This window comes from Furipterus horrens, unplaced genomic scaffold, assembly GCF_987537825.1.
Source record: "Furipterus horrens unplaced genomic scaffold, mFurHor1.1.pri manual_scaffold_2, whole genome shotgun sequence".
Classification (NCBI taxonomy): Eukaryota; Metazoa; Chordata; class Mammalia; order Chiroptera; family Furipteridae; genus Furipterus; species Furipterus horrens.
In genome coordinates, this window is record NW_028327172.1 from 215583483 (window position 1) to 215598219 (window position 14737).

The window sequence follows — 14737 nt, forward strand, 5'->3', positions numbered from 1 at the left end:
CCAGGTCGCACGCCCTCAGATCTGGTTGCTGTCAGGAGCCCCACAGCAGTGAGCCGCCTGTTTCCGTGTAAAGAAACGGCGCGACACGGCTGCTCTGCGGCATTCGTCACATGGCCATTCAATTCGGTTCTTGTTTTCTGCATGTGATTTTTTTTGAACATTAAATGAAAAAATACAAAACGCCTTTGCAGTAACCATGTTAGAAGCGTGCTGCTGTGTTGTCTGCGCTTAGCAGACGTGTGTGCGGGTTTCCAGGTCTCACACATTGTTAGACGCACATCGCAGGCATCAGGAAGCTGCATCTGGGGGCGGTGTCTCAGATGGCAGGGGCCTGGGGACGTGGGGACGTGGGGACGTGGGGGTGAGGGAGAGCAGGCAAGGTGGCTGATGTGGCGCAGCGCGGCTTTCTGGTAAGACAGGCCAGCGCTACGGCTGTCAGCTTGGCTTCGGGGGGCAGCTCTTGGCGGGGGGTTGGGGGGTCGGCCACGGGTGGTTGGGGGGCTTCTAGCAGGAGGGCGTTGGCTCCTCCTGTCCTGAGTGGGAGGGCTGCGCTGCCGGGTGGGCTGCTGAGAGTCTGACCCGTCTCTCCTCACTCAGGTGCAGGGCATGTCCTTCGTGGCCGCAGTGCTGATCCTGAACTTAGACACTGCAGACGCCTTCATTGCTTTTTCTAACCTTCTGAATAAACCCTGTCAAATGGCGTTTTTCCGAGTGGACCATGGCCTTGTAAGTATCCCTGTGTATGTGCCTTCATGCAGCAAGAATTACCCAGTCAGCCTGTGTTGTCTGTGGAAAAGGAACACGTTTTCTCTCTACTGAGAGGGATTTAGGAGGAAGAGCGCTGCAGAAGGGGGAGAGTTATTGGGTGTTGCGGTGGCTTTGAAAAACGTGGTTAATGGCCCTATGTGTGAATTTCTGAATACACGCTTTCAGAAAGTGCTTCTGGGAACGTGTCCTGCACACGGAAGGAGGTGGCTCCTGTGGAAACATGTGCACTGTGGGGCAGTCTCCACGCGCGCGTCTGGCATGGAACGTGGTGTGACTGGGCCGCCTTGCTCTGGAGCGGCTGGTGTAGCTCCCGACCTCCGCAGTCAGGGGGTCTCAACAAAGCAAGCCGGTGCTTTGGCTTCCCCGTGTGTGTGCTCACGGGTACCCCGTCCTGGGGCTGCTTAGCGTTGTGTCTGAGACCGTGTGCCCACCTTAACTCAAGGTGCTCGATTGCTAGCAATTGCTGGCTGTCACCTGAGCCTGCTGGAGGGCGGTGCTGACAGACGTGCCATCGCAGGGTGCCGCCAGCTTTCAGTTTGTGAACACCCCAGTGTCGGACGCCAAGCAAGCGGCGAGCAGGGAAACGGGGTGCCTGCGGGCCCCAGGTCAGGGGCGCCCGTTAGAGGGGTGTGAGCGTATTGACTTCGTTTTGTCGATTGGAAACGTGTGCTGGTAATTATTTATTAGTGTATTTCACATCGTCTCCCCAGATGCTGACTTACTTTGCTGCATTTGAGGTATTCTTTGAAGAAAATTTGCCGAAATTATTTGCTCATTTCAAGAAAAACAACTTAACTCCAGACATCTACCTGATTGATTGGTAAGTGTGCGTTTTTGTTTTCGGAGTGTTCACCCGCCTCCCACCGCTTTCCCCACGTGCGGTCCTCTGGGCGCTCGGCTCCCACCCTGCCCTGCCGCCCCCAGCGCCCTCTGCCTGTTCCCTGAGCCCGACACCCCAGTAACCCGCTGGCACGGTTGGCTCTTCTTTGTCACTATCTGTGGCCCCAGCTGGTCCTTCGCAGTTCCTTCAGGGAGAAGTGGTATCTCAGACCTCCTCGGTTTGAGAGCGCCGTTCATCCATTTATTAGTCAAGGTGGCCCTGAGCACCCGTCGGTGCTGGGCTCCCTGCTGGGACCTCGCTCCCTGGGGAGCAGGACACAGAGCCCGCCGTCAGGAAGTGCTGTCCGGAAGGGGTCACGTGCCCGTGGACAGCTGTGCAGGATGACGGGCGCTGTCTGAAGACAGCGGGAAGGACCGAGGCCCCGGGCCCAGGCGCAGGGGTGACACAGGGGCCCAGGCCAGGGCCTGATATGGGAGCGCGTGGCGTTGCGGAGTTAGCGGGGCTGGGGCGGGTGGCTTGGTGGCGTTGGGGTCTGAGGTGGCGGTGGCGGTGGCAGGCGAGAGGTGGGGGGCCGGGTCCCAGGGCATCTGGGCTGCCACGCTGAGGAGCCTGCGCAGGATCCCAGGGGCCACAGGGAAGGCTTTTGATTGGGGCGAAGGTGAAGGTGGGTTCTATCCATACTGCGTTTTGGTGGCTTGGGAGACGGGGAAGCCTCGAGGCAGAGACAGACGAAGGGGAAAGACCAGGGTCCGAGCTAGGGCTGCGAGGCTTGGGGAGAGCCAGGGGTGGGGGGTCTGCAAGAGGGAGGGAGCGGGGGCCCGCCCTGGGGGCGTGTGGGGCGCAGGAGGCAGCCGGGGGGCAGCGTCTGTCCCCAGTGCCCAGCTGGTAAGGGGCTGCAGGGGCCACTGCTAAGATCAGACGCCCAGGGTCAGGTTCGGCGGGACAGTTGGCGGACTTGGGTTTGGACACTGTGGTTTTGGGGTGCCTATTGGGCACCTGCACAGACATGCAGATAGGAGGCCCCAGAGAGTTCTGGGGTGGAGCCGTTCTTCGCACAGAGGTGGGTGTGGTTGCCCGAGGAAAGGGTGGGCATCACCCTGAGAGCATGGGTTTGGGGGGCCAGGGGAGAAGGCTGGCAGCAGCCTGGCGGACACCGTGCGCAGCCTCACTGTGGACGCAGGGTGGGTGTGGTTCCACCGGCTCCCTGAGCTCTTGCAGGGGAGGAGGAGTGGAAGTTGGAGCTTGTATCTGAATCCCAAACCCTGGTGTCACTGGGGAACAGGACACGTCCGGCCATGAAGTGACCACCAGTGGGACGCGGGGCTGGCCCGCCTGCCTGTCCTGGTCTGAAGACGGCAGTGACCCGGGCACCTGCCCTCACTGGCTGCAGAGCTCCCACACACGCTCGCACTGACCCTTCGGAACAGCCGTGGGCCGAGCTGTGACATCTCAGCCCACAAATGAGGAAGCGAGGCTCAGGGCGGAGGGGCCTGCCCAGGGCCACGTGGCGAGCGGAAGGGCAAGGCGGGCGTTCAGCCTCCAGTCGCCTTCGCCGGGGTTGGCGCGCTTTCCCGTTGGTGCCTTTCGAGGGGAGTTTGTCATACGGCAGCCTAACCCACGGCAAGGGTCCCCGGCTCAGGCCCCAGAGGTGGCGTCCCCACGAGGGTCCCCGGCTCAGGCCCCAGAGGTGGCATCCCCACGAGGATCCCCGGCTCAGGCCCCAGAGGTGGCGTCCCCATGAGGGTCCCTGACTCAGGCCCCAGAGGTGACGTCCTCCCGCTGGTGATGCTCCGGGGGGGTGCGAAGTGGGAACACCTTGTCTGAAATGCCAAGGGAAGCAGAGAGTGGAGGGTCTCAGTGGCACGGCAGCTCCGGGTGCCGCTGCGGACCCCTTGGCGGACCCCTTGGCAGTGTGACGTGCCGGTGCTCCTGCCCCCGCGTGCTGCCCACTGCGCTTCGATGTGGCGCTGCAGGCACTGGCTGGTCCTGACTGCTGGGACGAGGACGTGGCGTCCTCCACGGCTTCTTGGTGGAAGGACCTGGCGGGGCATCTGGCGTCCGCACCTCGGCCCCGCGTGCAGCCCCAGCGCGGGGCTGGGTGCACAGCGGGGCCGCGGCCAGCGCTGAGTTGAGCACAGAAGGCTGTGCATTCGTTGCTGCCATCCGCACACACAGCTGGTCTGCGGTGGTTCAGGCTGTGGGCTAGGTGCCAGGGGTCGGGTGACAACTCAGCTTGGAAGCAGGGTGGGCGCTCGGGAAGCATGGGGAGGGGCGCGTAGACTCTGCTCAGGCCCCAGTGTCAGGCGTCAGCTCCTCGGTGGGGCTGCTGCCGCCCCTCAGAGGCCTGGGTGGTGGTGCCTGCTTAACCTCCCTTCCGGGAGCAAACCAGGAGAGGGTTGTGCCAATGTCCTATTCAAAGCTGGGTTTTGAATCTCAGTGTGGTTTCAAATACTGTCAGTCATTTGGAGGCGGCTGGTAACGCATGGTCTTCAGGTGATGGGGAGCAGAGAGGATGAGGGTGGAGGGAGCGGGCGGCAGCTCCGCCTGCAGGTGGGGGCGCAGAGGAGGAGTCCTGGGGCCTGGGACTAGCACTGGAGGCCTGCCATCCAGGCACCGCGCTGGAGGACTGGAGACAGAGCTTCGACTCTGGGCTCCCAGGGTCGTCCTGCGCTGGGTGCTGGGTGCTGAGAGTCCTGCCGAGTCCTCCAGGCTCAGCGTGGGGAGGGGCGGGAAGGCAGAGGGAAGGGGGCCGGCTATCCCTCTGTCTGTCTGCTGACTTGTGCAGCGGAAGCCCTAGTCCAGGCTGGGACGGGAAGAGCACACACTGGCCAAGGGGAAATTTTTAAAAAAACCTCAAGGCACATTTAATTCAAGGTGTGAAGGCCTTGAAGCGCCGTTTCAGCACATACAAGTGGCACACGGCACCCAGCATGGCACCGCACGCACGCGCCTGCATGAAGCAGCGCTCAGGGGCCGTTCTCGGCCTTCCGTGACCGCTCGCAGCGCTGGACATCCGCCCCCGATGACGGGCTCACCCGCTGAGCACCAGGGGCTCAGGCCGCAGCTCGCAGCTCGCGGGGCCCGTGGTGCCTGGTGGGGGGCTGAGCACGGGGCCCTCGGGTCCTGCCCGTGGCGCGCTGCCGCCTCCACGTGCCAGCGCATCTCAGAGTCGGGCGCTCAAAGCAGTTCATGGAGGCCACACATGCGAGCGAGGGCTGTCCGGGAAGAGGGGCCGTGGGGCGCTCCTGCCGCCTCCGCCTCTCGGGCGGGAGTGAGCTGGCAGGGGCGGCTGGCGTGGGTTAGGTCCGTCCTCACTTCTTAGTTTTTGTTTTTTTGGTAACGTGGGTCTTTATTGTTTCTTTTCTTACTGGCTGATTACGTTTTTTATTTTTATTTTTTTACTTAAGTATATTTTATTGATTATGCTGTTACAGTGGTCCCAATTTTTTCCCTCCCCACCCTCCCCCTGTATACCTGGTATTTCCCTTCCCTCCAGCAATCTCACCCCCTTATTAGTTCATGTCTGCAGGTCGTGCATGTAAATTCTTTGGCTTCTCCATTTCCTATACTATACTTCCCCCTGTCTATTTTGTTCCTACCAATTAAGCTTCTCAGTCCCTGCACCACTTCCCCATTTCTCCCCCTTCCCCCTCCCAGCTGATAACCCTCCAAATGATCCCCACACCTATGATTCTGTTCCTGTTCTGGTTTGCTTAGTTGGGTTTTGTTTTTATTTTTTAGACTCAGTTGTTGATAGTTATGAGTCTGTTGTCATTTTAGTGTTCATAGTGTTGATCTTCTTTTTCTTAAGTAAGTCCCTTTGACATTTCATATAATAATGGCTTGGCGATGATGAGCTCCTTTACCTTTACCTTGTCTGGGAAGCACTTCTTCTGCCCTTCCTTCCAAACGGTAGCCTTGCTGGACAGATAATCCTGGTTGTATGTAGGTCCTTGCTTTTCCTGAGGAACTGGCAGTTTCTCCTACCGCCCCCCCCCCCCGGTTTTTACAGCCAGTTGTGAGGCTTTATCTTCCCGGAGCTGGAACCCTGTGCTGCGTGGCCTGGCCTGGGGCTGGGGTCCCCGCCGCTCTGTGCCGCACCACGTCCTCTCAGCCCCGCCTCCCCGTCTCCACCCCTCGTGCCCATCTGGATGGGTGTGGCTGCTTTAAGTCCTTGTTTGTCAGACCCCGTACGTTTCGATGCGCCGGCAGTTCTGGGTGACTTTGTTTGGAGGTTAGTTGCGATTCTGCTTGTGGTTGCCGAGGAGGGGAAGGGCTCCACCGACGCCTCCATCTTGGCCGGAAGCCCTCCAGTCTCAGTTTTTAAAAAATGAGCACGTCCTGCCCCGGCTGGTGTGGCTCAGTTCTGAAAGGTGGCCGGCTTGCTTCCCTGTCGGGGCACAAGCCTGGGTTTCAGGTTCACTTCCCTGTCGGGGCACGTGCCTGGGTTTCGGGTTCATAATTTGAAAACCCATGGTGTGAAACACCGTGACTTTCACTCATACTCCTTTTAAAAAGTAAAGTAAGCACTAGAGCGACTCGAGAATGTTCTCTAGATTGAGACCAGAGACAAAGACCTCCTGGGTCTCTTGTTCGCTGGTTTGTGACGTTGCGTTCTGTTTGTGAGACAGTAGGGAGGCGTGACTCCTCAAGGCCGGGCCCTGCTGCCAGTGTCCTGGGCAGCGTGGGTGGTCCAGGCGTGGGCTTTGGGTCAGGTTCAGGGTCTGACTCTACCACTTAGTGCGGCAGGACCTGGGGCGGCTTTTCTCTGACGTCTGTCTCCCAGTTCCCCTAAATTGCTCTGCCTTCCTTGCATCTTGTGGGGCTTGCAAGCACCCCCAGGGGGCAGCCGTGAGCTTCACTGGGGCTGCGTCAGAGCCGGTGCTGAGTGTGGGCTGTGCCTCTGGGTCCTGGAGGGGAGTGCCCTGCGGACGCAGGGCCTTGGGGATGGATTGTGTCCCGGACGCAACTGCAGACAGAAAGCCCGTGCCCAGGAGACCTGTGTGTAGATTGGCTCACACGGTGCCACTTTCCCAGTGGAATTTATTACAGGAAAGTGAGGGTCCCACCGCTGCAGCCCGAGGTGAACGGGGCAGGTCCCTGCTCTTGTGCCGTCTCTGTGGGAGACTGAAGCAAGCCCAGGGTCTTGGGAAGAGCACTGGGGAAGAGGGTGGGCCAGGCAGGAAGGAGCGCAGGGCTGGGCCTGGGGGTCAGGGACGCCTGGGGACAGTGCCCAGGCTGCATCTCCCAGCTGAGGAGGGAGGCTGGGCTCACAGAGGCCCGTTGGCCCCCGTCTCAGCATGGACTGTGCTTGCTGTGTGACGCAGGCCAGGACAGACACCACCCAGCCTGGTGGCACTTGTGCGCACCCAGGATTGTGTGTGTTTGGCAGTTTGCATTGTGATGATCACAGTTTTTTAAGGGAATACATAGTCATGTTTCATTTTTTCATCTGATGGTTTGCGTTGTTAAGGTCAGTTTCTTGTAATCCATAGTCGTTTATTTGGAAAAATTTACTTTGTTCATTGCTGACCCCTACTGGGAAGAAAGTGTACAGTACTCTTCCCAGGTGGGTGCACATGTACACTGAGCTGTGAATTTCTGTGCTCTTGTTTTATCTGCCACCGGACTCGGCTCTATTAACCCCATGGTAGGTGCCTCATCAATACTTGTTGCATGTGGAAGCAGTCAGTGTCGGTAACTCAGATTGTACTGTGTGTGAGGGTCCGCGTGAGAGCCAACAATGCTTTTCCATAACATTCTCACACTGGCCTCGTGCTCCCACACTGCCAGCCCCCCATGGACGTGGGGAGACCCGGAAAAATCCGGAATTGTCTTCTGGAGGGCAGGCCCCTATAGTTAGGACAGGCTTCCCTTACTAGGTGAGAGTCCTAGGAGCCCATCTGGATCAGCGCACCAGCTGGCGTTGTGCGAGGTTGCATTTGGCTTCGGTGAATTGTTTTTAAAGACTCTTATCAACACATTTTCCCATTTCACGATGGCTGACTTACAAGCGCACCTGCCCACACCAAGCTGAGTGTTCAATTTTTGACCAAAAACAGCATGACCCATGGCCCCACCCTCCCTAGTCACCCAGTCTCACCCCGAGCGATTTCCCCTAATGAAAAACACACTCACAGGGAAACGTTTTGCTGATGTGGAAGAGGTGAGGTAAAAAGTGGCAGAAGCACTTAAAGGCATCAAAGTCTACACGTTCAGAACTGTTTTGAGTGGTGGAAGAAAGTTCTGATGGGCATTTGCATCAGGTGGGGGGCGTCCTTTGACGACGACCGAAGTTTAAACGTGAGGACAAATACGCACTCTCACAATAAACTCTAGGGCGTTTTCATCCCCCCCTGCGTGCATCTAAGCAGGAAAGTGACCGGCTCGGGAGCACTTGGAACGGAGTGCACCTGAGCTCAGGGTTTGTTCTTTGTGCCGTCCAAAATCTGAAGACTCGGCCTCCTTTTCCAGGATCTTTACGTTATACAGCAAGTCTCTGCCCCTCGACCTGGCCTGTCGCATCTGGGACGTGTTCTGTCGTGACGGGGAGGAGTTCCTGTTCCGCACGGCACTGGGCCTCCTGAAGCTGTTCGAGGACGTCCTGACCAAGATGGACTTCATCCACATGGCCCAGTTCCTCACCAGGCTGCCCGAGCACCTGCCCGCAGAGGAGTTCTTCGCTTCCATCGCCACAATTCAGATGCAGAGTCGGAACAAGAAGTGGGCTCAGGTATGTGGGCTTCTGTCCCTTTCCCCGTGGGCAGGGGGGCTCGGTATAGTCTAGGGGGCACCTTATTCAGCTGAGGAAACAGTGGTTCTTGCACAGGAGGCCTGGGTGCCGGGCTCAGCTCTGCCAGGGGTCTCGGGTAGTCTTTTCCTCTTCGGGACTCTGTCCAGTGGGGGGGCTGGGCGATAAAAGCTGCCCTGTGCTTTCTGTGGGGGTGCCCGGAGGTCAGAACTTCTGATCTGTTGTCAGTGTTCTCTGTACACTAGGCAGTGTTTCGTAACCCTAGCCCCGATCCCTTTTTATTTGTTTGCTTGTTTATTTTTAGAGAGCGGGGAAAGGAGAAAGGGAGAGAAACATCACTGTGCGGTTGCCTCTCACTCGCGCCCCCAACTGGGGACCTGACATGCAACCTGGTCATGTGCCCTGACTGGGAATCAAACCGGGGACGCTTGGCTCGCAGGCCGACACTCAGTCCACTGAGCCACAGCAGCCAGGGCTTCCGACCCCTTTTTAAAAAATGCCAGAGACAGGACGCAGAGGGAACTAACACTCACGAGCCCTGCTCCTCCTGTGGAGGACGGGAGGAGGGCTCCTAGGACAAAGGTCCCACCTTAGTGTCCCTGGATTCTGTTACGACCTTCACTTCCCAATGTGTGTGTCAGGGTCTGCTGCTCTTCCTTTCCATGCCACCGCGCTTCCCCATGGCCATCGCCCACAGCCCTGCACGCCACACAGCCACGCCCACCCACCCACATACACGTGCATGTGCACACAGCCACGCTCACCCACTCACCCATGCACACCCACCCACACATACACGTGCACACACCCTACACACACATCCATACATGCACACTCATGCACATGTGCACACCATATTTATCCACCCACCCACATGTGTATACACACTGACCCACACATATACGCATAGATACACCTACATACCCATACATACCCTCTGCACACGCACAGGCCCACCCACGTACACATGTGCTCACACACCACTCACATACACCTACACACACACACTCACACACAGGGCGTGTATACCCACCCACACATACATGTACACACACCCACACATGCGCATACAGAGAGAGGATTAATGCCAGACCTGACATTTTGCTCCCTGCATTTTAGGAACTAAGTAAAAATGATTGGTTAAAACTAGGTCAGAGTTTATTGATTCCTGGGCATTTTATAAGAATGGGCTGACGCTAGGCATCAGCCTGCGGCGGGTGTGGGTTAGCATCATCGAGTGCCCCGCAGTTCAGGTCCCACGGGAGTTGGGGTCCGTGCGTGTTCCTCCGAGACGCTCTGCTTGAGGCGAGGACCCTGGCGAGCCCCACAAAGCACGCCCTGTCCACTTAGAGGTGGGGGACTTCTCTCGACATCAGTCCTTCTGGGCGGCCCGTTTGAACCCTACGTAACGTAGCTCTGCCTCCGCCCTGTGGTTGAAGCGGCAGCGGGTCTGGCCTCCGCGGCTCAGCACGGCCGCCGCAGGGTCCCTGGGGTTTGAGATCAGACAGGCCTGGGCGTGAGTCCCTGTGAGCTGCTCGTTGTGGGGACGTCACCCCTGTGGGCGCCCGGGGGACGCGCCTGGTGCACGAGGGCGGGTGGTGGGCCGTGACAGTCACAGCACGGGGCGCCGGCTGAGGGCGGAGAGAGGGGAGCGCAGGGAGGGCGGGGCGTGGGCAGAGCCCTGCTGCCCGGTCCCCATGGTGGTGCTGCGGCTGGCCGGGGACACTCGCCCAGCGGTGGCGTGGCGGAGCTCCGTGTTCGGCAGGGGGGTCTGGCTGCAGCGCAGAGGTGGGCCTCAGGAGCCTCGCGGGGTCTGTGTTCAGCGGGCGTTGCGGCCGCCCATAGGTGTCTTCCCTGTGGTTCCCAGGTGCTGACTGCGTTGCAGAGGGACAGCCGGGACGTGGAGAAAGGAAGCCCGTCTCTCAGACACTGAGGCACGGGTGGACCCGCGCCGGGCACCGGAGCGGACTTCAGCACCTGTGTCGTTCAGGACGGGCGCCCTGGCAGCTGAGCGCCGGGCTGTGGCCGCGTTTGACCCTGATCCTGGAGTTGGCCTTAAACTAAACAAACACAACTTTTAAAGAATAAACCAAGGCTTAGCCTTAAGAAGCTCAGTGGAACGATGACCCGGTATTGGCCCGACTGCCACCTCACACTTGGCGTGGTTTAAAATCGGGGCAGCAGCAACTCCCCTCCTTTATCCCAGCAAAGGTTAATTAAATTGTAATCCTTTACGTCAACTACTGGAAAGGACACGACAGTCTTTCTTAGCTGAGGAGCACAAGGAGCTATTTGGGAGACTTGGAGAAGTGACTGGCTCCTAGTTCTCTGTCGTGATGAGCCGGGGATTGCTGGGTTGGTTATAGAGATACCCTTTCCAGAAGCAGAGGTTCGGTTTTTAAAGCCCACCTACCAAAGATGCGGAAAGGCAAGCAGGCTCTCGTGGTGGGTGCTGAAGAATGCTCATGGGCAGCCTGGGGCCCGAGCTGCCTCGGGGTCACGTTTACCGTGTTGCCTTGCCGCCGCCGCAGCGCGGGCCAGGAGTGCACGCGCCAGTCCCTTGGGAGCCCCGTGCTCCCAACCCATAGAGCTGTGGAGGAACGTGGGGGCTGGGGGAGCTCCACACACAGAGCCAGGCCTGGCGCAGACAGCCTCCCTGTAAGTCAGCGCGGAGGGAGCGCAGGGGTCAGGGGTTCAGACCCGCCCCCGCGCCCACCCCCGCCCGCACCCCCTGCTGGTCAGCGCAGGATGGCACAGTGTGGGTGGGTGTGCGTGTGTTTGGGGGCTGCTCTTCCGTCCTTTGTCACCTGGATAGCAGCGTCAGCCCCGAGTGCGGCGTTTCCGTCCTTGCGCGTTTGGCTTAAAGACAGACTCCTGTGAGCACCGAGAAGAGCGCCACACACACCTGGCAGCTGGGACAGTCTTGTCACGTGCTTGCTGTCTGTGCTGCGGCTCCCATTTTAGCTGGTTTCCCCAAGTTCGCTAGCACCTTTGTTCTGGATTTTCCTTCAGGAGATTTGAGAACTTTGGTTAACCAAATTCAAAGGCACGCATTGTTTTTGCACAGAGTAGTCCTAAGGACCAGCAAATCCCTGTGGAAGCAGGCTCCGCGTGCTGGCCTCTGGGTGTGCCGGGCAGACCAGGGTCTGGGGCCCTGGCAGCCATACGGTGGGGCCACCATGGGGTCTGGCGCCTCCAGGCCCTTCTCAGCCGTCCTGCCCAGCCCAGGGAGCAGCGCCGGGTCGGTCCTGCCTCAGAGTTTGGGCGTGCCCCGGCTTTGCAAGTGTGGCCTGCAGCTAGGCGACCTGTGGTGGAGGTAAGGCCTGGCTGTGTGTTATGTTGGTCGGTTTTCTATATTCGCCATGCCCACTGGTGACACCTCCAGGCGCAATAGCAAGCTGCTGGGCCTGCGGCCGTCCTCGTGCCCCCGCCCCCCGGCTCTGTTCTGTGTGCCGCTCCCCCGGATCCCCCTTGGCTCCCAGGTCTCCGTTCTGCCTTCTCCAGGGAGGCTGCCTGAGCATCATGGGTCCCACTTGCTGCCTCAGCCTTTAAACGCGGGCTCACCTGACCTCTGGCAGGATGCACTCTGTCTTCCCCGCAGCCTTGGCACCTCCCAGACACAGCCGGTCCCCGACACCGTGATGCTGCATGTGGCCTGGGCTGAGCCGTCCCTTGCAGGCATGCCCAGTTTGTTCCACGACGTGGGCTTTCTGTTCCTGGAAGATGAGTTTATTTCCTTACTGTCTGTGAGGACGCGCCTAAAGTTGGGACAGGAAGCGGCGCCACCGCGGCAGTGCGCGGGCCCTGAGAAGGCGCCGGCGTCTGCAGTCCCCGCTCTCAGCGTGGTCTGCCGGCTCAGCGCCTCTTTGGGTGGCGCCGTCTGTGCGTGAAGCTTTGAACAGGGTCCACGTCCATCTGGAATACCTACCAAATCTCTGCTTCCGAAGAGGTTTTCATGACCTGTTAGGGACCCCGTGAGGTCTGTCTCCCTCAGAGGCCAGTGAGTTCTCAGTCCTTGCCAGGGGCCCATGGCCCCTTCCCACAGAGGGCTGCTGCAGAGCCCACGGCTGTGCTTCTGTTTCACGTTGGTGTCAAGAAAACTGGGCAGGAAGGGCGCGGCCGCAGCCCTCGGGGATCGATCGGCGCTTCCCACTCGCGGGGGCCGCGGCAGCCCTGGCCCCGGTGCAGCTGGCCCTGGGCCGTGGGGTCTCATCTGGGGACAAGTTTCACTTCGAAAGACCCTTTTTAACTGCTCAGTTTTGACGATCTAAAATAGTTTGCTGAAAGGACGTTCCTGATAACACTTGCTACATCCCATGTTTTCACTGCTTGTACAGTTAACCTTTTATTTAGTAAAGTGTATCAAATTAGGACTTTTTGAATTGTAAATATATGGTTTTATTAAATAAAAGTCGTAAAATTGTTATTTATATTCACCATTGTTTGGTTTATTACTTTTTTGTTTGCTTCAAAATATCTTAGAGGTTTACTGACTTCATTTAGGTAAATAAAGAGCTGTTAACTTCAGAAGTGAAAAGACACAATTAAAGCAAAATACAAGCAGAGTCACTTTACTCAAAGCAGAAAGAACTCCTGTACATTGTGTCGTTTAAAATGAAGCTCTCACCTTCTTAGGCGTCTGTATTTGTTTATTTTAATTGATTGTGACGTTGGTTGATAGAATCACGCAGGTTTCCGGCGTACGACTCCGTATCACCATCTGTGTGTGGTCTGCGTGTCCCCTGCCCCCAGCCAGGCCTCCTTTACATCCGCCTTCACGCTCTGCTGCCTGCCCCCCCGTCCGGCAGTCGTCACACTGTCGCACTGTGTCTGTGAGCTGTTCTTGTTTTGCTTTTGTTTGTTTTTGCTTAATCCCTTCGTCTTTTACACCCAGGCCCGCAGGCCCGCCTCCTCTCTGACGGCTGTCAGTCTGCCCTCCATCTGTGAGTCCGGTTCTGTTTTGTTTGCCTGGCTTGTCCGTTAGATCCCACACACAGGGAGGTCGTGTGGCATTTGTCTGTCTGCCTGGCTTACCCCGCTCAGCATCATCGTCCCCGGGCCCGTCCGTGCTGCCACAAAAGGTAGGCACTGCTCCTTTTTCAGGGCTGAGGGGTGCTCCGCTGTGTAGGCGTGCCACGGCCTTGTTACCCACTCGCCCGGGTGGACACTGTGCCCAGACCCTGACTGTGGTAAAGGACGCTGCAGTGAGCATAGGGCGCTTCTGTCCTCTCTGACCCGTGTTTCCGGTCTCCTTGGACACATTCCCAGAAGTGGAATTGCTGGATCAGAAGGCAGCTCCATATTTAGTTTTTTGAGGAAACTCCATACTGCTTTCCACAGCGGCTGCACCAGGCCGCGTTACCACCAGCAGTGCAGGAGGGTTCCCGTTTCTCCACATCCTCGTCGGCACCTGTTTGTTGATTTGTTGATGATGGCCATTCGGACAGGTGTGAGGTGATTTCTCATTGTGGTTTTAACCCTTTGAGTGCCATGCGTAATTCAAAATTTGGATCAATGTGAGAAAAAATATATCAGTATATAACCTGAGGTACAAAGAGAGAAAACATAAAATACAAATCATTCCATTGTTATTTACGTTTATAGCCATCGAAAAAAGAGTCACTGGGAGTGACGCTGGCACTTTGGGGGAAATTAGTCAGTGGCACTCACAGCGACCTTGGCCCTCAAAGGGTTGATTTGTGTTTTTCTGATGCTGAGTGATGCTGAGCATCTTTTCCTATGTCTGTTGGCTATCTGTATGTCCTCTTTGGGGAACTATCTGTTCAGGTCCTTTGCCCATAAAACCTAAGTTCTCATCTTGAAGTATGGCAAATATTTGACTTTGAACATTATGCTGTTTCAGTATTTTAAATTTCATGTACGAGGATCAGTGAAATCAGAAGAATGGTACGGTTTTGGTAATGGGGTCAAAGGGTTTGAGAGTTTAGTGCGCCCCTTCCAAGCTGGAGCCCCAAACTGGCTGCCCTTCTCCAGCTTGGCTCTGTCCCCAGCTGTAGCCCCTTCTCCCCGTTCCCATGTGTTTGCCACTCGCCTGCCCCACTCCTGGGCCCGCTGCCCCATCCCAGCAGGTCCTTGCCTCCTCAGTGCTGGCCGCCGGGCTTGCCAGTCCCGAGGAACCTTCGAGCCTTGCAGCTGGGTGCTCCTGCCCAGCTCCCCCAACAGCAGCAGGGCCCTGGGCTCTTCCCCGGGTCACTGGGCCTGGTTCCTGTCGGTGGGGTGGGGCTCAGTGGGGCTGCCCTGTTCAGGGGTGGCTGAAGCAGTCCTCAGGGTCACCAGGCAGTGCACCTTCTCCCGTGGGTCTCATGGTGATGCCTGTCTCAGGCCATGAACAGGAGGCCCAGGAGGGAGTCCCGTGA

General features: G+C 58.0%; 1 protein-coding gene across 5 annotated transcripts in view; it reads left to right on the top strand.

The window, feature by feature from the left end:
- The window catches only part of TBC1D14 (TBC1 domain family member 14), a 73700-nt gene extending 63230 nt beyond the window's left edge, over positions 1 to 10470 (top strand). For all 5 annotated transcript variants that reach the window (XM_090267106.1, XM_090267107.1, XM_090267108.1 and 2 more), the window contains 4 exons: positions 598 to 726; positions 1479 to 1588; positions 8084 to 8342; positions 10228 to 10470. In XM_090267106.1, coding sequence (XP_090123232.1) covers positions 598 to 726; positions 1479 to 1588; positions 8084 to 8342; positions 10228 to 10293 — 564 coding nt within the window. In that variant the 3' untranslated portion in view covers positions 10294 to 10470. The remainder of the gene's footprint in view (positions 1 to 597; positions 727 to 1478; positions 1589 to 8083; positions 8343 to 10227) is intronic.
- The last annotated feature ends 4267 nt before the right edge of the window (positions 10471 to 14737 follow it).